General features: G+C 37.1%; 1 protein-coding gene across 6 annotated transcripts in view; it reads right to left on the minus strand.

Moving 5' to 3' along the window:
- Positions 1 to 350: 350 nt before the first annotated feature.
- The window catches only part of LOC109105379 (RNA-binding motif, single-stranded-interacting protein 3), a 146,454-nt gene continuing 131,086 nt past the window's right edge, over positions 351 to 15,718 (minus strand). For 3 of the 6 annotated variants that reach the window (XM_042772964.1, XM_042772960.1, XM_042772961.1), the window contains 6 exons: positions 14,875 to 14,971; positions 12,564 to 12,614; positions 3,938 to 4,048; positions 2,227 to 2,304; positions 1,818 to 1,945; positions 351 to 1,181 (listed from right to left, as the gene is read on the minus strand). In XM_042772964.1, the coding sequence (XP_042628898.1) occupies positions 1,178 to 1,181; positions 1,818 to 1,945; positions 2,227 to 2,304; positions 3,938 to 4,048; positions 12,564 to 12,614; positions 14,875 to 14,971 (469 nt within the window). In that variant the 3' untranslated portion in view covers positions 351 to 1,177. Of the gene's footprint in view, positions 1,182 to 1,813; positions 1,946 to 2,226; positions 2,305 to 3,937; positions 4,049 to 12,563; positions 12,615 to 14,874; positions 14,972 to 15,718 lie in introns of those variants that run through there. The other 3 variants (XM_042772962.1, XM_042772963.1, XM_042772965.1) reach the window with 2 other exon arrangements.

Raw genomic sequence — 15,718 nt, forward strand, 5'->3', positions numbered from 1 at the left:
ACGCCAAAAAATCTCAAATAGAAAAAAGAAACGAAAGAATTGATCCACTCCACTGTCTTGAGGGGGTTTCTTAATCTTTGGTATAAAATATGCCATCCACGGGCTGCATTTGATCCACAGCTAAGAAAGACTAAAGAAATTGTCAACAATTTCCTATTACTATTGCTTTTTGCACACATTTGCTTTTTTCGTTTTGATTTAATCCATAAGCTCTTATCTATTTAGATTTGCACTGCCATTTAACACCTTAAAGCTCATTTAGTTTTCTTTTTTTTTCGCAATGAAACAAGCAAAGCAGGCTAAAAACACCTTAAAGCTCATAAAAAAAAAGTATTATTGCAGATATAAAAACAATATAATGCCATTAAAAATGATCTGCACTACACAATAAACTGCATTTCCCATGATGCAGTGGATTAACATTTTTTTCATCTGTTCCTAAAAAATGCAACTCTCTTTAATCATCATCATGACCACAATATTTTTTTTTTTGTCTGTTCTCTCTTTTAAACACAAAGTAACCACTGATAATTTAAAACGTCTCAAGGAGACCTCTCTCTTTCTTTCTATGCTTTATACAGGTAATTTCCTTTCTTTGTCAGGTCATTTTCACTGCATTCATCAATCTCAAACAGGAAAAAGTCTTAGATGTTTCTTGAAATTAAGGCAACAAAGATGAAAAAACATTGATATTCTCTAGAAAACTAAAATCTAACTCATAAAAAAAGAAAAGTAATAGTAGCTTAGAATCCGAGGAAGACTTCTTTCGCGCCATCTCTCATAGTTTTACAAGAACGTGCTTCCTCATCTAATAGAAAACCCCACTGTTTCTGAAAACCTACCTGCACATTCAAAAAAAGAATAGGAAAACTTGTACTTGTTTGAATTCGTTCACTTCATGAAGGTAAGGTTTTTCGGATAGCCGATTAACAGTAGGCTCGACCTCCCAGACTGCATTTCTCTCGTTTCTGGTCTGGTTGTGAGTTTTCCAAAGGTCCTCCGGTGTGGGCCAGGTGTTAAATAAATTGTTTTTTGTAGATGTTTTTTTTAGATGCTTGTGCAAAAGTAGACACAAACGTGTTTTCCTGTCTCTTGCGCTCTGTCTTCAATGTTCCCTCGTTGCAGTCCCCCAGTCTCAAGGCAACGCAGTCACCTCAACGCCCCCCTCCTCCTCTGGTTATCTGAACCAATGAGAGAGCCATATACACTTCAAACACCACAAATTTAACACAACTAATACCACATTACCCAATAATACAAAATAACTAAATATGAGCTAAATTTAAGGCCATATTATAAATTCAGCTTGGCCACAGTTAACACCTATACTTTAAGTTGTGAAAAAGCTGTGAAAACTTTTTAAATGTACATACAGTACTTAATACAAAAGATGTGCATTTTTGGAATGTTGCATAATACTGTTATGAAGTTGTTAGCACTGAAATATATTAGGAACCTCACGGCTGTAGCCTGATTGTTTTCTGGTGTTTTCACTTCATTTTTGAAACATAGGTTTCAGTATTGTTTTAGTATTATTATTACATTTTGGACCAAATTATAACTTTTCCTTTATACTACTTTAGTATTTTATAATAATATATATATATATATATATATTGAATGAGCTTTGAATGAGCTTTATAATAATATATATATATATATATATATATATATATATATATATATATATATATATATATATATATATATATCAAAATCTCACCAAGGCAGTTTATATTTGATCTAAAATACAGTAAATAATAATAATAATGTGAAATAATATTAGTTTGTCTTATCTATGTGAATATCAAACTCACTTAGCGGGCTGAAAAGTGTAGGTGGGCGCGTGATCGCTGGTGTTGTCCACACCCAGAGGCTGTTGCTGACCGCTGGCATCCTGCGACGAGGGCGGAACACTCTGTGGAGAAGCCTCCGTCACCACTCCCTGGAAGGATATGATGTCATAATTACAGGATGTCCCCTCGCAAGAAACAGAAGTACCTTTTAACCTACTCCCAAAAAGAGGCCTTAGGGCTGTGTTTGGTACTCAGACCAGAATGAACTTAAAGCTCCACACTGAAATCAGGCCTAAAGCTGAAATAAAAGGCACTAAGGAAGTTGTGGGCAGATTTTGGCCCGAGGTGACTGATCTCCACGTTTTCAATTAGCAGCCCTCATCTAATCAGTTGGACCAGTGAATGGATTTGCAGTCACCCAGAAACTCACCTCCACTGAGACAGCTGAGGCAGGCACCGCAGTGTACTGGGGAATGTAGGTCCCCTGCATAGGAGCAGCAGTCATATACTGCAACAAATAAATACAGAAAGACAGTTCATTCACACATACTGTAGCAAACAAAACTATGCAGAGTATGGACCTTTTCAAATTATGACCAAACATCGGCGGAGCTGCAGCTGCTGCATCTTACAGTGCAACTGGTGGCACTAATACATCAAAATATGACCTAGGAGGAAAAGATTCTATTTTTACATGCATTTACAAACAGAAGATTTGCATTTGCACAGAGAAACTATTTTGTGAGAAACTTTTGTTGACTGATGATGGAAATAATATGAGATGGAAGGAAAAACTGTATTTCAATGCTTTTGGGAGGGAGGAGGAGTGCAAAATTTATTTAATTGAATGCAAAAGCATTGAAGTATAATTATTCCTCCAATGTCATATTTTTACCCATCATCATGTCCCTGGCTCCATATAGAATGAAGAATCTTGTTGAGATGAATGCTAAACGATAACAAACATTTTAAATGCTTCTATTAGTCAAATCCTTTTTGCTTTTTCCTTCAATTTAGGTACTACTAGAAATGAATAATTGAACTTTTACTTATTACATTTCAAATGATTTCCAATTTCATTTAGACCTTCAAAATATATAATACATATTTCACTGCTCATAATGATACAAATCTATTCTCTTATTAAACATTTACTGTATGTATATCTTTCTTGCTGAGTTGTATCTTCACTCAAAATCAATTTCAGTGTAAAAGGTAGATTTCCACAATTTACCATGAAGTACAATAGTGACTAAACCTAAAATAATGTTACTGATGAATAAATGCTTGAGTGAAAACAGTTTCAGTAGTCAGTGGCATTTTAGTATTTATATTAGTGCTGTCAAATGATAAATCACGATTAATCACATCCAAAATAAAAATAAAAGTATATACACATATATTATGTGTATATACACATAATATATGTGTGTGTACTGTGTATATTTATTATGTAAAAAACTTTTATTTTGGATGCGATTAATCGTTTCACAGCACTAATTTATTTATATACTATTACACTTTATAGTACTATACTATACAGTAAGTATTTTGAATTAGCTTTTATTTTTATATTTTCAGTTTTTATCTTGATTTTAGTTTGAGTTTTAATAATTTTAATAGTTATTTCAGTTAGTTGCCAAGTCAATAATTCAAATTTTCATTTTCTATCTAATATTTTAGTTTTTGTTTTAATTATCAGTATCAACCCTGCTGCAAACAACGTTATTCAAATGTCCAACAGTTATAAGATGAGATTTGGCAGAGTTTAACATTTAACAATGTCAGGTAAAAGGTTTCAGGATATTGGTTTATTTGATTCAAAAGCTAAGAATAAAGGTTTCCCTTTTTAAAATGACCTTTTACTTTTAAATACTTAAGTACAAATCAATGTGGAAACTTTACTTTCACTCAGGTATGTTTTTAGCTAGATTATTTTAGTTGAGTACAATATTGACAGAGTATTCATATCTTATTTCCCAGTACTTTTGACATCCCTGGGTAGAGCTAAACTTCCTTGTTCTTTTTCCATAACATTTTGCAAACTTTAAATTAGCATTTAATTTCTTCTTCAGCTCCTCCAAGATTTAGACCAGCAGAAGGTGAACAGGCCTTACGATGAAGGCAGCGCACACACTCACAGTGCCAGTGGTACCCATGGACAGGTGGTTCATCTGCTGGGTGAGGGGTCCCATCATGTTAGCGGGCTGCATGGAGATGGTGTGGTCCATGGCTGGCGTTATCACAGCACCCTACACACATGTACAAACACAAGCACACATTATTACAGGTCAAACCGCATGAAGGATGGGAGAGGAAATGAGTTACAGTACCATTCAACAATACATATGGAGAACTTCATTAGCGTCAATGTGCTGATCATGCATTCATGCTCCCCACAAAAAAACCCTCTCCTTCTTTCACTCATCTCACTGGCCCGTACGGCCACAGCTGGGCCCTATTATGAGGGCCAGACATGAGCTGTTCCACTTCAACAAGTGAAATAATGCGATCCAAATGCGAGTCATGCATAGTTCTGCAGACATGATGCATTGCTCACTTAACAGCAAAGCTGCTCCACACCATGGGTGTGTTTACGTTTCAGGCACACTGGGATGAGAGTGCTAACACATGTGAGGTACAGACAAAAGAGAGAGAGACGTCTGCAATTTGCAACCGCTGACCTGATCTATCATCTGATGCCGTCACATGACCGCTTTCACAGAACTAGGCCAGAGACGTAAGCACACGCTCATTCTCGCATGCCAACTTGATTAGGATTAACCTTTCAGAGGAGACCCTCCATCAAACAGTTTGTCAGAAAGTTCAATTCAGAGGCTGGGATGATGAGAAACCATTGTGCCGTGTATAACTCTGCTTACAGTTTATGAGGCACTCTTTCCTGTTAGTAGTGTTGAGTTTAAGACTCTTATCTGTACAAAATCACTTCTCTGAATTAGCGATTGGGAATAAATTCATCGGTCCTGACTGCAGAGTTAACATGAAATCAAAATGAACCCTATTTGCTGTCACAAAGCACGTTCTTGGCCTTTTTGTGAACGATTCATTAGAGCATGTTGTTTTAAAGAAAACGTTTGTCTTCATGATTTTCGTTTTTATTCACTTTTATCCAACAAGGATGCATTTAACTGATCAATAGTGACTAAAGAAATTTATAATGCTACAAAATATTTCTATTTCAAAGAAATGCTGTTCTTTGTGAACTTTGTGTTTTAACATTGATAACAATAAGAAATGTTTCTTAAGCAGCAAATCGGTATATTAAAATGATTTGTGAAGGATCATGTGATACTGCAGACTGGAGTAATGATGCTGAGCTGTGCAATCACAGGACCATGTGAAAATACATTCAAATAGAAAACAGTTATTTCAAATTGTAATAAGATTTCACCGTATTACTGCTTTTACTGTATTTTTGAGCATATAGATGCAGCCTTGATAAACAAAAGAGACTCCAAACTTAAGAACAAAGTATACAGCAATAATTTTTTTATCACATTAGCCCAGCGTACTGTTTTAGAGTGTAAGCCAGTAGCCAAAAGGTTTTTAAATATGGTTTTAACAAACACTAAGGCTTTATTCTGGTATTTAACACCACCGTTTCACCATCAATCAATATTCTATTAATAAAAGCAGGCTCCATCCTACATTTTCTCCCATTCAGTATAGAAACATGCCACATTATGCAAGTAAAATGGGTTGCAAATGGCAAACCATATTGACTTAAGCCCAGTTACAGTTGCTTTTCAAGATTTCAAGCTATCTATTGTCCTTATCTGGTTTAGATTTTGCTCTATCAATGTGTGAATAAAATTCATGATTTTCTATTTATTCTTTTCTAGGCAGAAGTATATATTTATGACTAAATGTCTGATTGCTCTCTTAAAACACTAAAATCTTGAAATTATATTTGTCTTCCCACTGGCACTTCAGTGTCTCGCACTGCTATACAGCCCTTCTTCTCACTCTGCGTCTCATCGTTGTCATGACAATCATAATTTTTCAGCTGTGGAAGAGCATCAGCTTTCAAGCATGTGACACTTGTGTTGTGACTCCTGACTAAGTGCAATAATGCAGCACAGAAAATCTGGCACTCAAAATCCAATTAAAAGTTGGAAATATGTAGTTTAATGATGTGACATTGATGCAGCATGAATAAGTAATTTATAATAGGTTATTTCCAAGCTAGAATATCTGACCAGTTTGTACAAAGGAGTTCACATGATCAGTGTCACAAACTGACTTATTTGATTAGTGACCAATCAAGTAAGTACATTTCTGACACTGATCATGTGACCACCTTTGTACACTGATCAGATATTCTTGCTTCTTACTGAAGAAAATTTGCTCTTTGGATCATCATAAATCATGATCATCGGATTTTACACAAACACAAATATACGATATGATGATATGCCAGTCTTGTATGTGAACTCTGGATATTTCGTCCTTTCTAGCACAAAACGGCTGGTTACTCCAGGTAAAATGTACCAGTTTCTGAAGAGCTCTGAAAGAGATATTCTCTTTGTGTGCACCAACAGTAAAAATAAAAACCTTTACACACACTCACAAACATGCAAGCTTCAGTCTTTCTCTCAGCTAGCACAGCTTGGTGCTTGCCTGCGCTTGAAGAATAAACTGTACAGGCACTTGGTGTCAGATGCGCTCTGTCTCTATTCACGCTTTCAGAGGTAAACCGTTCAGCCGCTCCGCTCAGCTTTCAGACGCGAGAGCCTCGAGCTAACAGTTCCCCCGCCCCACGACAAGCTTTCATAATGAGCGAAGGAAAAAAGAAATCCATGCTGAATAATTCTCCACTCTAATTTGCAGCCGTATCAGTGTGAGACTTAGACAGATGATTAAAGCTGCGCTTGTGCGTACGTGTGTGTTTTTCCTTCATTTCCCTGAGGGGAAGTATTTGGAAAGTGAGTGACATTCTGAGAGGGATTTCTGAGACAGCCAATGAGATTTCCCCTCTTCAGACAACAGCCTGTAAACTCAATTCCAACCTCAGACCAAATATACATTCATCTAAGCTGATGTTTTCGAGTTCTGGCAGCCAAAACGTTGGTGGCTGCCGTTTAAAGCCAGAGATTTCCGTTGTAAACTAGACGAGCAGAAATCTCCCGTGACATCAGAGGAAGGACTGTTTTTTTGCCAAGACATCTAAAATAGAGACAGGAAAAGGAAGTCGATCTTTTTGTCTCTCTCAGGTACCGGTGCTTTATATAAAGCAGGCTGCCAGGGAGGATGTTTGATATTAATCTTAAACGAAATGTGCCAAGGCATAACCACCAATTCCCACCATTTAAACACACTTAAGAAAAACATATAAAATGCATTTCTTCTTTCTCACGCACACACACAACACCCTGCCAATCCCAACAGAGCGTTCTCGGGCTGCGATAAACTCAAATCTTTACTCAAACATGGGCTTCTTTGTTTCTGCAAATGGCCGTGACTAGCAGGGGCTTAGAGAAGCGTTTCATTTCTTTTCTCTCCTCTTGCATGGCGGTTCCACTTTAAGCGGCTTTTCCGTAATGCACTGTGGCCTTGATTCATTAATGTTCATTTCCAGGATGTGATTTGGTTAGGGTGGCTGGGGATTCTTCTCTGCGCTAAGATGAAACGTAACAGGTACAGTTGAGTGATGGCCCTCTGGGTGGTGCATTGTGGGTAAGTGTATGCTTGCTGGTTGGTGTGTATGTGCCCTGCTGACAACATCTGTGCAGCTACCCTGCTGAAAAGACTACACATGCAAGAATTTCAGTGTTGGTTTATTCTAGTTAATACTGGTAGACCAGCATGGGCTTTCTTGTAAAGCTGACTGGCCAAGATACTGATTGGCAATACTGCAAAAATAAAAATAAACAGCAAAGAATCTATATTTTTTGTCATGTTATCCAGTAAAACATGAAATGAAATAAATACAGACAACAAACATAAACACAAAACAACCAACATCTGTAAATGTAAAATTCATTTGAAGCTAAACTAGTGAATGCATTTCAGATTAGTGAATTTCAGACTGGAGAAAGAATTTAGAGTTACAATATGAAACCGAATTGTTTTTACAAAAAACAAAAAAACAAAAACAAAAAAAAAAACTATTTTATAGATATGTTATATATACACTATATTAACTAATAACTGCAAATAAAATGGGGAATTAACTTCCTATTTAAATTCCCCTATAGGAAATTTGTGCCAAACTACATTAAGCAGGCTGAAAAGTGATCTCTTCTTGGCCATTTTGTTGCCAAGCTGAACTAATGAAACTCTTTTGTTGTGTGACTTTGTTGAACTTCTTCTGAATTGCATTCCAGTAAATTCCTCTTGTCATTCCAATTTAAATTCCAATTCTGCATCCTGGGGTTCACGGTCAATTCAATTCAAATTCACATTTGTTATTTAGAAGGAGACCAATTCCTAATTTCTGAATTTTACTCAACCCTTATAAGGACACAAGTGAGCCAACACACACACACACACACACACACACACACACACACACACACACACACACACACACACACACACACACACACACACACACACAAACATCATCTGGCTATGATAGTAATGCATAACTCAGCTATACGGCCAACATAATCAGCAGGTTACAACAGCAGGTGCACTTAAGGAACTGATGTATACTAAAACACACACACACACACACACACACACACACACACACACACACACACACACACACACACACACACACACACACACACACACACACACACACACACACACACACACACACACACACACACACTGCACTGCGGAGTAGGAGCTCAGAGCACTTCCATTGTCTGCTGATCTGCTTAAACCCTCATTGCCGGCTCCAGTCGCTATGGTCACGTGTCTCCACGGTAACAAGGTGCCAAATGCAGCGGCGTTCTCCAATAACAATGCTTCCCTTTCTCAGCCACTTTTAATTGCTTGCTTTCTCTGTTCACAAGACACCCCCCCCCCAAAAAAAAAAAAAACATGATTTCTCCCGCCTTTGTTTTCTTTCCAGGATTTTCAAATTAGGCAGAGATCAGCTCACAGACTCCCACTGCCTCTCTCTCTCTCTCTCTCTCTCTCTGTCCCAGGCAGCTGCGGTCTTTTTGATGGGTTGCCAGATCATTAGATATGAGGGTTTGGTTACAAACACATTTACACAACATAATCATGATCATCAAAACTCCCATCCAACTACACATGCACACACACACACTCACACAACAAGTCGGGAATATCATTATCTAGTCAGACAGACATCTGCCTCCTTTTCTATAACCCTGTTTCACTTCTTGAGTTGCCCAGGATCATATAAAGCCCTGCGTCTGCCTGCTGCGGATCTGGAAACAGCTGACTGAACACTTTTTTCAGGGCCTGGCAAAGAAAAAGCCCTGATCCCAGACTACCTTTGGGCATTTCCACAGTGGAATGCAGCGCCTGGCTTACACTAAATCCAAGTTCAGGTGGGAGCCAAAGAGACAGTGGGCAGACCTCCAGACCTCAGCCAAGGGGTTGCCTTCTTATACAAGAGTTAAAGGAACACTCCGACTTTTTGGGACTTTAGCTTATTCACAGTATCCCCCAGAGTTAGATAAGTCCATACATACCTTTTTCATTTCTGTGCGTTCTGTAAGTGTTATTTGACGCACCCACCGCTAGCCTAGCTTAGCACAAAGACTGGATGTGAATGGATAATGCTAGCATAGTAATCCCAATAAGTGACAAAATAATGCAAACATTTTCCTATTTACATGTTGTGATCTGTATAGTCACAGCGTGTACAAATAACAAGGCTATATGAGACAGAGACCATTTTTAATCGTATAAATACTGGGAACTATATTCTCACTAAGCGTAGGAGCACAGTTAAAGTTACTTGGGCGGAGTGGCTACTTGGGCGGAGTGATTAGCGCAGCACTCGAGACGCGCCGTGGTGAGGAGCAGAGAGTTCGCTCAGAGTTGGAGTAATAGAGTCAGCAATTACTAGATAGTACATTTATAGTGTACAGTCATGGGTGTTCGCTGTATTGTAAAGAGCTGCGACAATAAACAGGGGAGACTAGGTAATACTATGATGTTTCATAGAATTCCAACCAAAAACGCTGACCTGATGAATCGATGGCTACTTGTTCTGGGTATAGTTCCAAACACACCTGTAAACACCATCACGAAGTATTTCGTTTGCTCTGAACATTTTACTGTAGACGACTATTTTGAAAAAAAGCAAGTTGCCACACGGACCATGAAACGTGTGCTAAAGGATACATCCATCCCATCGATAATAAAGACATGACACAATTGGATCACCTGTTGCTGCGGTAAGTGTTCCGTTATGTTTTGAGATGACTAACATTAGCCATACTGTAACAGTGCCATGCTAATGTAATATAACCTTAGTAGTGACACTATTACGTGAATAGGGGCTCCGTGTATCCCCTTTATTGTTATTATTGTGTTGTCGTGAACACACTGTATCGCTCAATAACAAATGATCGGCGCTAAATGTAACTCTCAGGACTAATACATTCATCTTGCTAATGAATTGGAGGGGGATGGGCAGTTTTCTTTTTTGAGAAAATGTTTGTGAAATAGTAGGCTAACGTTACTGTCTGTGGGTTCATTGTGCAAAAACTATTTGCCTTTTGCTATTACTTTCCCCATATTCTTGGCTATTGTAATGCAATTATCTAACATTACTGTATTATATGCTGTTGAATATATTTGGTCAGCTGTAATAAATTGCATTTCAAATATATCAATTCCTGTAATAATTCTTTATACATTTTCTGTGATAATTATTAATCAGGATGAGATGAGTGTTCTACAGCACTTTGTAACTCCTCGTCTGTGTATCCTGGCTCAAAACTATATGGTTCTGGATCTTGGTTTGATACGCAGTAAAATTACTTTGAGTCTGACAATTCCTCAAAGTCAGCCATGATCACGAGTCACGTCTAGCTAGTTAGTCACATTTGTTTTGTTTACGGAACCATCAACAGGCCGTCTCGTGTGCTGCGCTAATCACTCCGCCCAAGTAGCCACTCCGCCCAAGTAACGTTAGCTGTGCTCCTACGCCTAGTGAGAATATAGTTCCCAGTATTTATACGATTAAAAATGGTCTCTGTCTCATATAGCCTTGTTATTTGTACACGCTGTGACTATACAGATCACAACATGTAAATAGGAAAATGTTTGCATTATTTTGTCACTTATTGGGATTACTATGCTAGCATTATCCATTCACATCCAGTCTTTGTGCTAAGCTAGGCTAGCGGTGGGTGCGTCAAATAACACTTACAGAACACACAGAAATGAAAAAGGTATGTATGAACTTATCTAACTCTGGGGGATACTGTGAATAAGCTAAAGTCCCAAAAAGTCGGAGTGTTCCTTTAAGGGAAAAAACACAAGAGAGGTAGTTTTTTTTAACCTGTGTATTTGTGCAGTGAGACAGAGAACAAGAAAAAAAAAGTGTCTCCAGGTTGACAAAGTTGTGTCGATGGAACTCAGACAAGGGACTATTTATCTGATCCAGACTGCAGACTGACTGGAGGAACAGATCCTTGAGTCGTCAGCCCTTAAAGGGCCAGTTCACCTGAAAATGACAATTCTGTCATCATTTGCTCATCCTCATGCAGTTCCAAATCCCTATAAATTCTTTTTTGCCATAAAAAAAAATGTGTGCTGTCGAGCTGCAAAATGACAAAGAGCACCATAACAGTTTCAGAAAAGTGGTCAGAGGCTTTAAATTGGGGAACTGCAAGAATGTGCTAAGAGGTGTGTAGAAAAGTTTGAAGAAAAAATTGTGTAAAATGAAATAAAAAAAGTAATAATAATAAAGAAAGTTTGTGTGTGTATATAAACATATAAAATATTTTCCATATAATATTAGTATTTTTAACAGTGTAAACTGGGCTGAAAATATATAGATTCCTTTATATTTTAGGGGTTTAAAGGGGTCCCTCGAAAGGTGTATCATCATAATTGGGGTTTTTGTGGCATCAAAAAGTTTGAAAACCCCTGGTTCATATCACTAATGCTCTAAGACTAATTGTCTTCTGAAGTCATACAAGTTACCCTTTATTTGAGGAAAAGACCAAATTGTAACCCTTTATTCACTTTAAGTGCATCTTCAAACTAATTTGTCTCATGGACAGCACTACATGAGGCAGAAAACAGACATTTTCAGTGAATAACAGAAACATGCTTACAAAATAGTGCTTGAGTTGTGTGAAACACTTTTATTATGCTGTTTTGTCATTTTGGAGCCTGACTGCCCCTGTCCTCATTCATTCTTACATATATTCTTACATTTTACCTTTTAAGTTCCACATACTATAAGAAAGAGACTTGATTTGAATTGACATGAATGTGTGTAAATGATCAAAAATGTTAAATATTTGGGTGAACTATATAAACACATATAAACCCCCTTTCACCATCCCCGCGCTTACTTGCTGGGCCACCAGAGGGCAATGGGGGTAAAGATCCCCAGCATTTTTTTAAAAATCAGAACATCCTCTCTTTCACAAAGATAAACAAAATCACTCTCGCCCTCTCCTCATTCCTCTCTATCTGTCTGTTTCCTCACGTCCCCAACACACACACACACACACACACACACACACACACACACACACACACACACACACACACACACACACACACACACACACACACACACACACACACACACATATCAAGATAAATGAACACCTCCTCAGCAGCACTTACCGTAGGTTGCATAACGTACTGTTGGTGAGGCATCCACGACGTACTCTGGACCTGTGGAAGAAACCAGCATTTCTTAATTTCACTCCTCACCCCCCTCCTACGTCTCCTCCCGCAGCCTCGAAGCCCCGATTCCCACAGAACAGACAAGCCAGGAGCAAGTAATACAAGTGCGATAATTACTCAGGGATCGGAATTCTACAGACAGCGATATTGCCTCCTAATTACAGCGCTGCGGCAGCAATTTCATCATCTAAGGCCGACTTGGACCCCAAAAAATCTCTCCTTTCATCTCGCTGCCATAGTATTTCTCGCAAAAACATTTACTACATTTAGGACAGGGTTTCTATATTTAACTAAAACTATTAAAATCATTTTCGTTACTTGCAATAAAAATAAACATTTAATAAATAAAATCAAATAAAACTTTTATTTCAGCTAGCTGGCAAGGCAACATTTCTCATTAGTTAAACTTGATGTACTAAAATAAATAAAACTAAAACTGATATAAAAATAATAAAAACTACAGACATTAAATAGAACAAATGCTAACAAAAATGTCAAAACACAACAAAATTACAAAATCTTTCCCTAAAATAAAAATAAAATAAATAAAAAGATACTATAAAAATTATATTGAAATAACACTGATATGCTTAAATAATATTTGTTATACAGTACCACACACTAAAGGGACTAAAATAAATAAAACAAAAACTGTAATAAAAATGAGTAAAAACTATATTAAAAAAAAATAAAACATAAAAAAACTTTGCCAAACGCATAAAACCAAGTTACAAAAACTGTAACTAAAATCAAAATAAAAAATTAAGATATAAAAATAAATACCAAGACTAAAAAATATAACTAAATTAACTGTGATATTTTTGAGTATTATTTCATACACAGATGTACGTGAATAACTAGACATTTAAAAAATTATAATAAAAACAAAAAACATGCACAAATATATGCATTAAACTTTAACTTTAATTAAAATAAAAACATAAAAAAAACCAACAAAAAAAAACAACTACAACACTAAAATAACACTGTTATGCTTTTTATTTTTATACCACACGGACTGAGAATAACTGGCCACTTCCTGTCTGAGAGGATGGAAGTATGCATTTATTTTCGTGAATGTGTGCTTGAACGGTTGTAGGTGTCTAAATTTAAATGCGGTGTCCTTTTATGTTGTTCTAGGAAGAAAAGCCTTTGGGATTTGTTCATCACTGTGATCCACCTTGGGCGTCTCTCTTTCTCTTTCTCTCTCTCTCTCTCTCGCTCTCTCTTTCTCTAAACACACTAAGTCCACTACGATGTGTAAGTGCAAACCTAGTCTCTCTTTTCCTGATTGTTAAAAGATTCATGCTCTCACTCTGCTCTCCCTCTTTCTCTCCTTCTCTCTGGCCTTTCACCGGAGAGGGAAACAGTTGTCTCTTGTTCCATTCTCGAAGTTCTAGGGAAGACTAGGGAAGAAATAAAGGTAGCAGCGAATTGATTTCCTGTCAGCTTGGCTTTGAACTTGTTTTGGCGGGTTCAGCACTGTTTGCAATTTAAAATTAATTTGCTGGCCAGCGGGGCACTTTTGCACATGATATCACGAAATTTGATTAAGAGATAACCTTGGTGGCGTGCAGAATTTATCATAACAAACGTGCGGCTGAGAGCGTAAACTAAGACTTGTGAGAGGATGAGATTCTCATGAGGACGGGAGGTACATGATCTAAAGGGCTTAGCAATTTTCTATGCTCAGCAATGTTTTGTTTAGTTTAGCCTAAGCCAAATCAATTAAGGAAGCTCATAGTCACTGTTTGCTCACTCCATCTGACTGCAGGGCTGGAAAACAGTGTTAATAAGCATTCCTAACATGAGAGCAAACACAGAGAGTGACGGAAAACATGCTATACCTCCACATGCTCTCCTCATATGTATGTGACACAAATTGTATTATGTTTGTATACAGTGGCTCCAAAAACATTTGGACACTCAAATTTCTCTTAAAAATGCCATAACGTCATTGCACTAGATATCAAACATCTGTAAAAAAAAATTGGTGCTAAACCTCTTCTCAGAACGAATTACACTTTATTTTTAACCAGAAAGTGTTAATTAATTTAACACACCACTTTTTGTTAAATGTTTTGCTTGAGGAACTGTGCTATCGTTCTTTAAAATAAATGCATATTTTAAGTATGACATCTTAAGTGTCCAAATGTTTCTAAGGGCCACTGTATGAATGTAAATGTAGGAGTTTGTTTGCCTGCAGCATGTGTTTGTTCTGATTGCTGCGTATATGCTGTGATCATACCTGATATGTGGAGACAGGAGAGGCTGCGATGAATGGAGTGATTGACGTTTGAGCGATCATGCGGTTTGTGGAGATGCTGTATGGTGAGGAGTAGAACCTGTAAGATACACAAAAACACTGTTAGTTCTGTTTGTATAAAACAAGTGTTACAACCTTGAGAGAGTCTGCGCAAAATTTAAGAGGAGAAAAAAACACAACAACAGCATATTTTTTGTGAAATGTGCTACACAAATAATTTTAAATGAATATGTTTGTACATGTAACATTAACAGTATTAATACACTTAATACTGTAAAGTATTAAGTATTAAAGTATTTTTAAAAAAGTATATTATTTACTTCAGCTTTACAATAATTTCATTATTTATTTTAAAATGTAATTTATTCATGTGATGGCAAAGCTGAATTTTCAGCATTATTACTCCAGTCTTCAGTGTCACATGATCCTTCAGAAATCATTCTAATCTGATTTGCTGCTCAAGAAACATTTATTATTATCATAATTCCTGAAAACATTTGTGCCGCTGAATATTTGTTGTGGAAAGCATGATACATTTTATTTTCCAGGATTTTTTGCTTTATAGAACAGCATTTATTTGAAATAGAAATCGTTTATATGTTTGTGTGTTTATGTACACAGGCTTGTGTCACAACAGTTGATGTGTTGACTTCTCTGTGTTACCCAAGCAACAGCATTTTCCAATAGCTACAGTTCTCGGGCAGGACTTTATTTATCATTGTGTACCTACTGCGGTCATGTTTCATCTGCAAGCTCCATTGCTAGGCTTCATTGATTGGCTTGTCTGGCAGCTGAGAAATAGAGCATGGGGAGAGAAATGCTGTCT

Source organism: Cyprinus carpio, chromosome A16 (assembly GCF_018340385.1).
Source record: "Cyprinus carpio isolate SPL01 chromosome A16, ASM1834038v1, whole genome shotgun sequence".
NCBI lineage: Eukaryota > Metazoa > Chordata > Actinopteri > Cypriniformes > Cyprinidae > Cyprinus > Cyprinus carpio.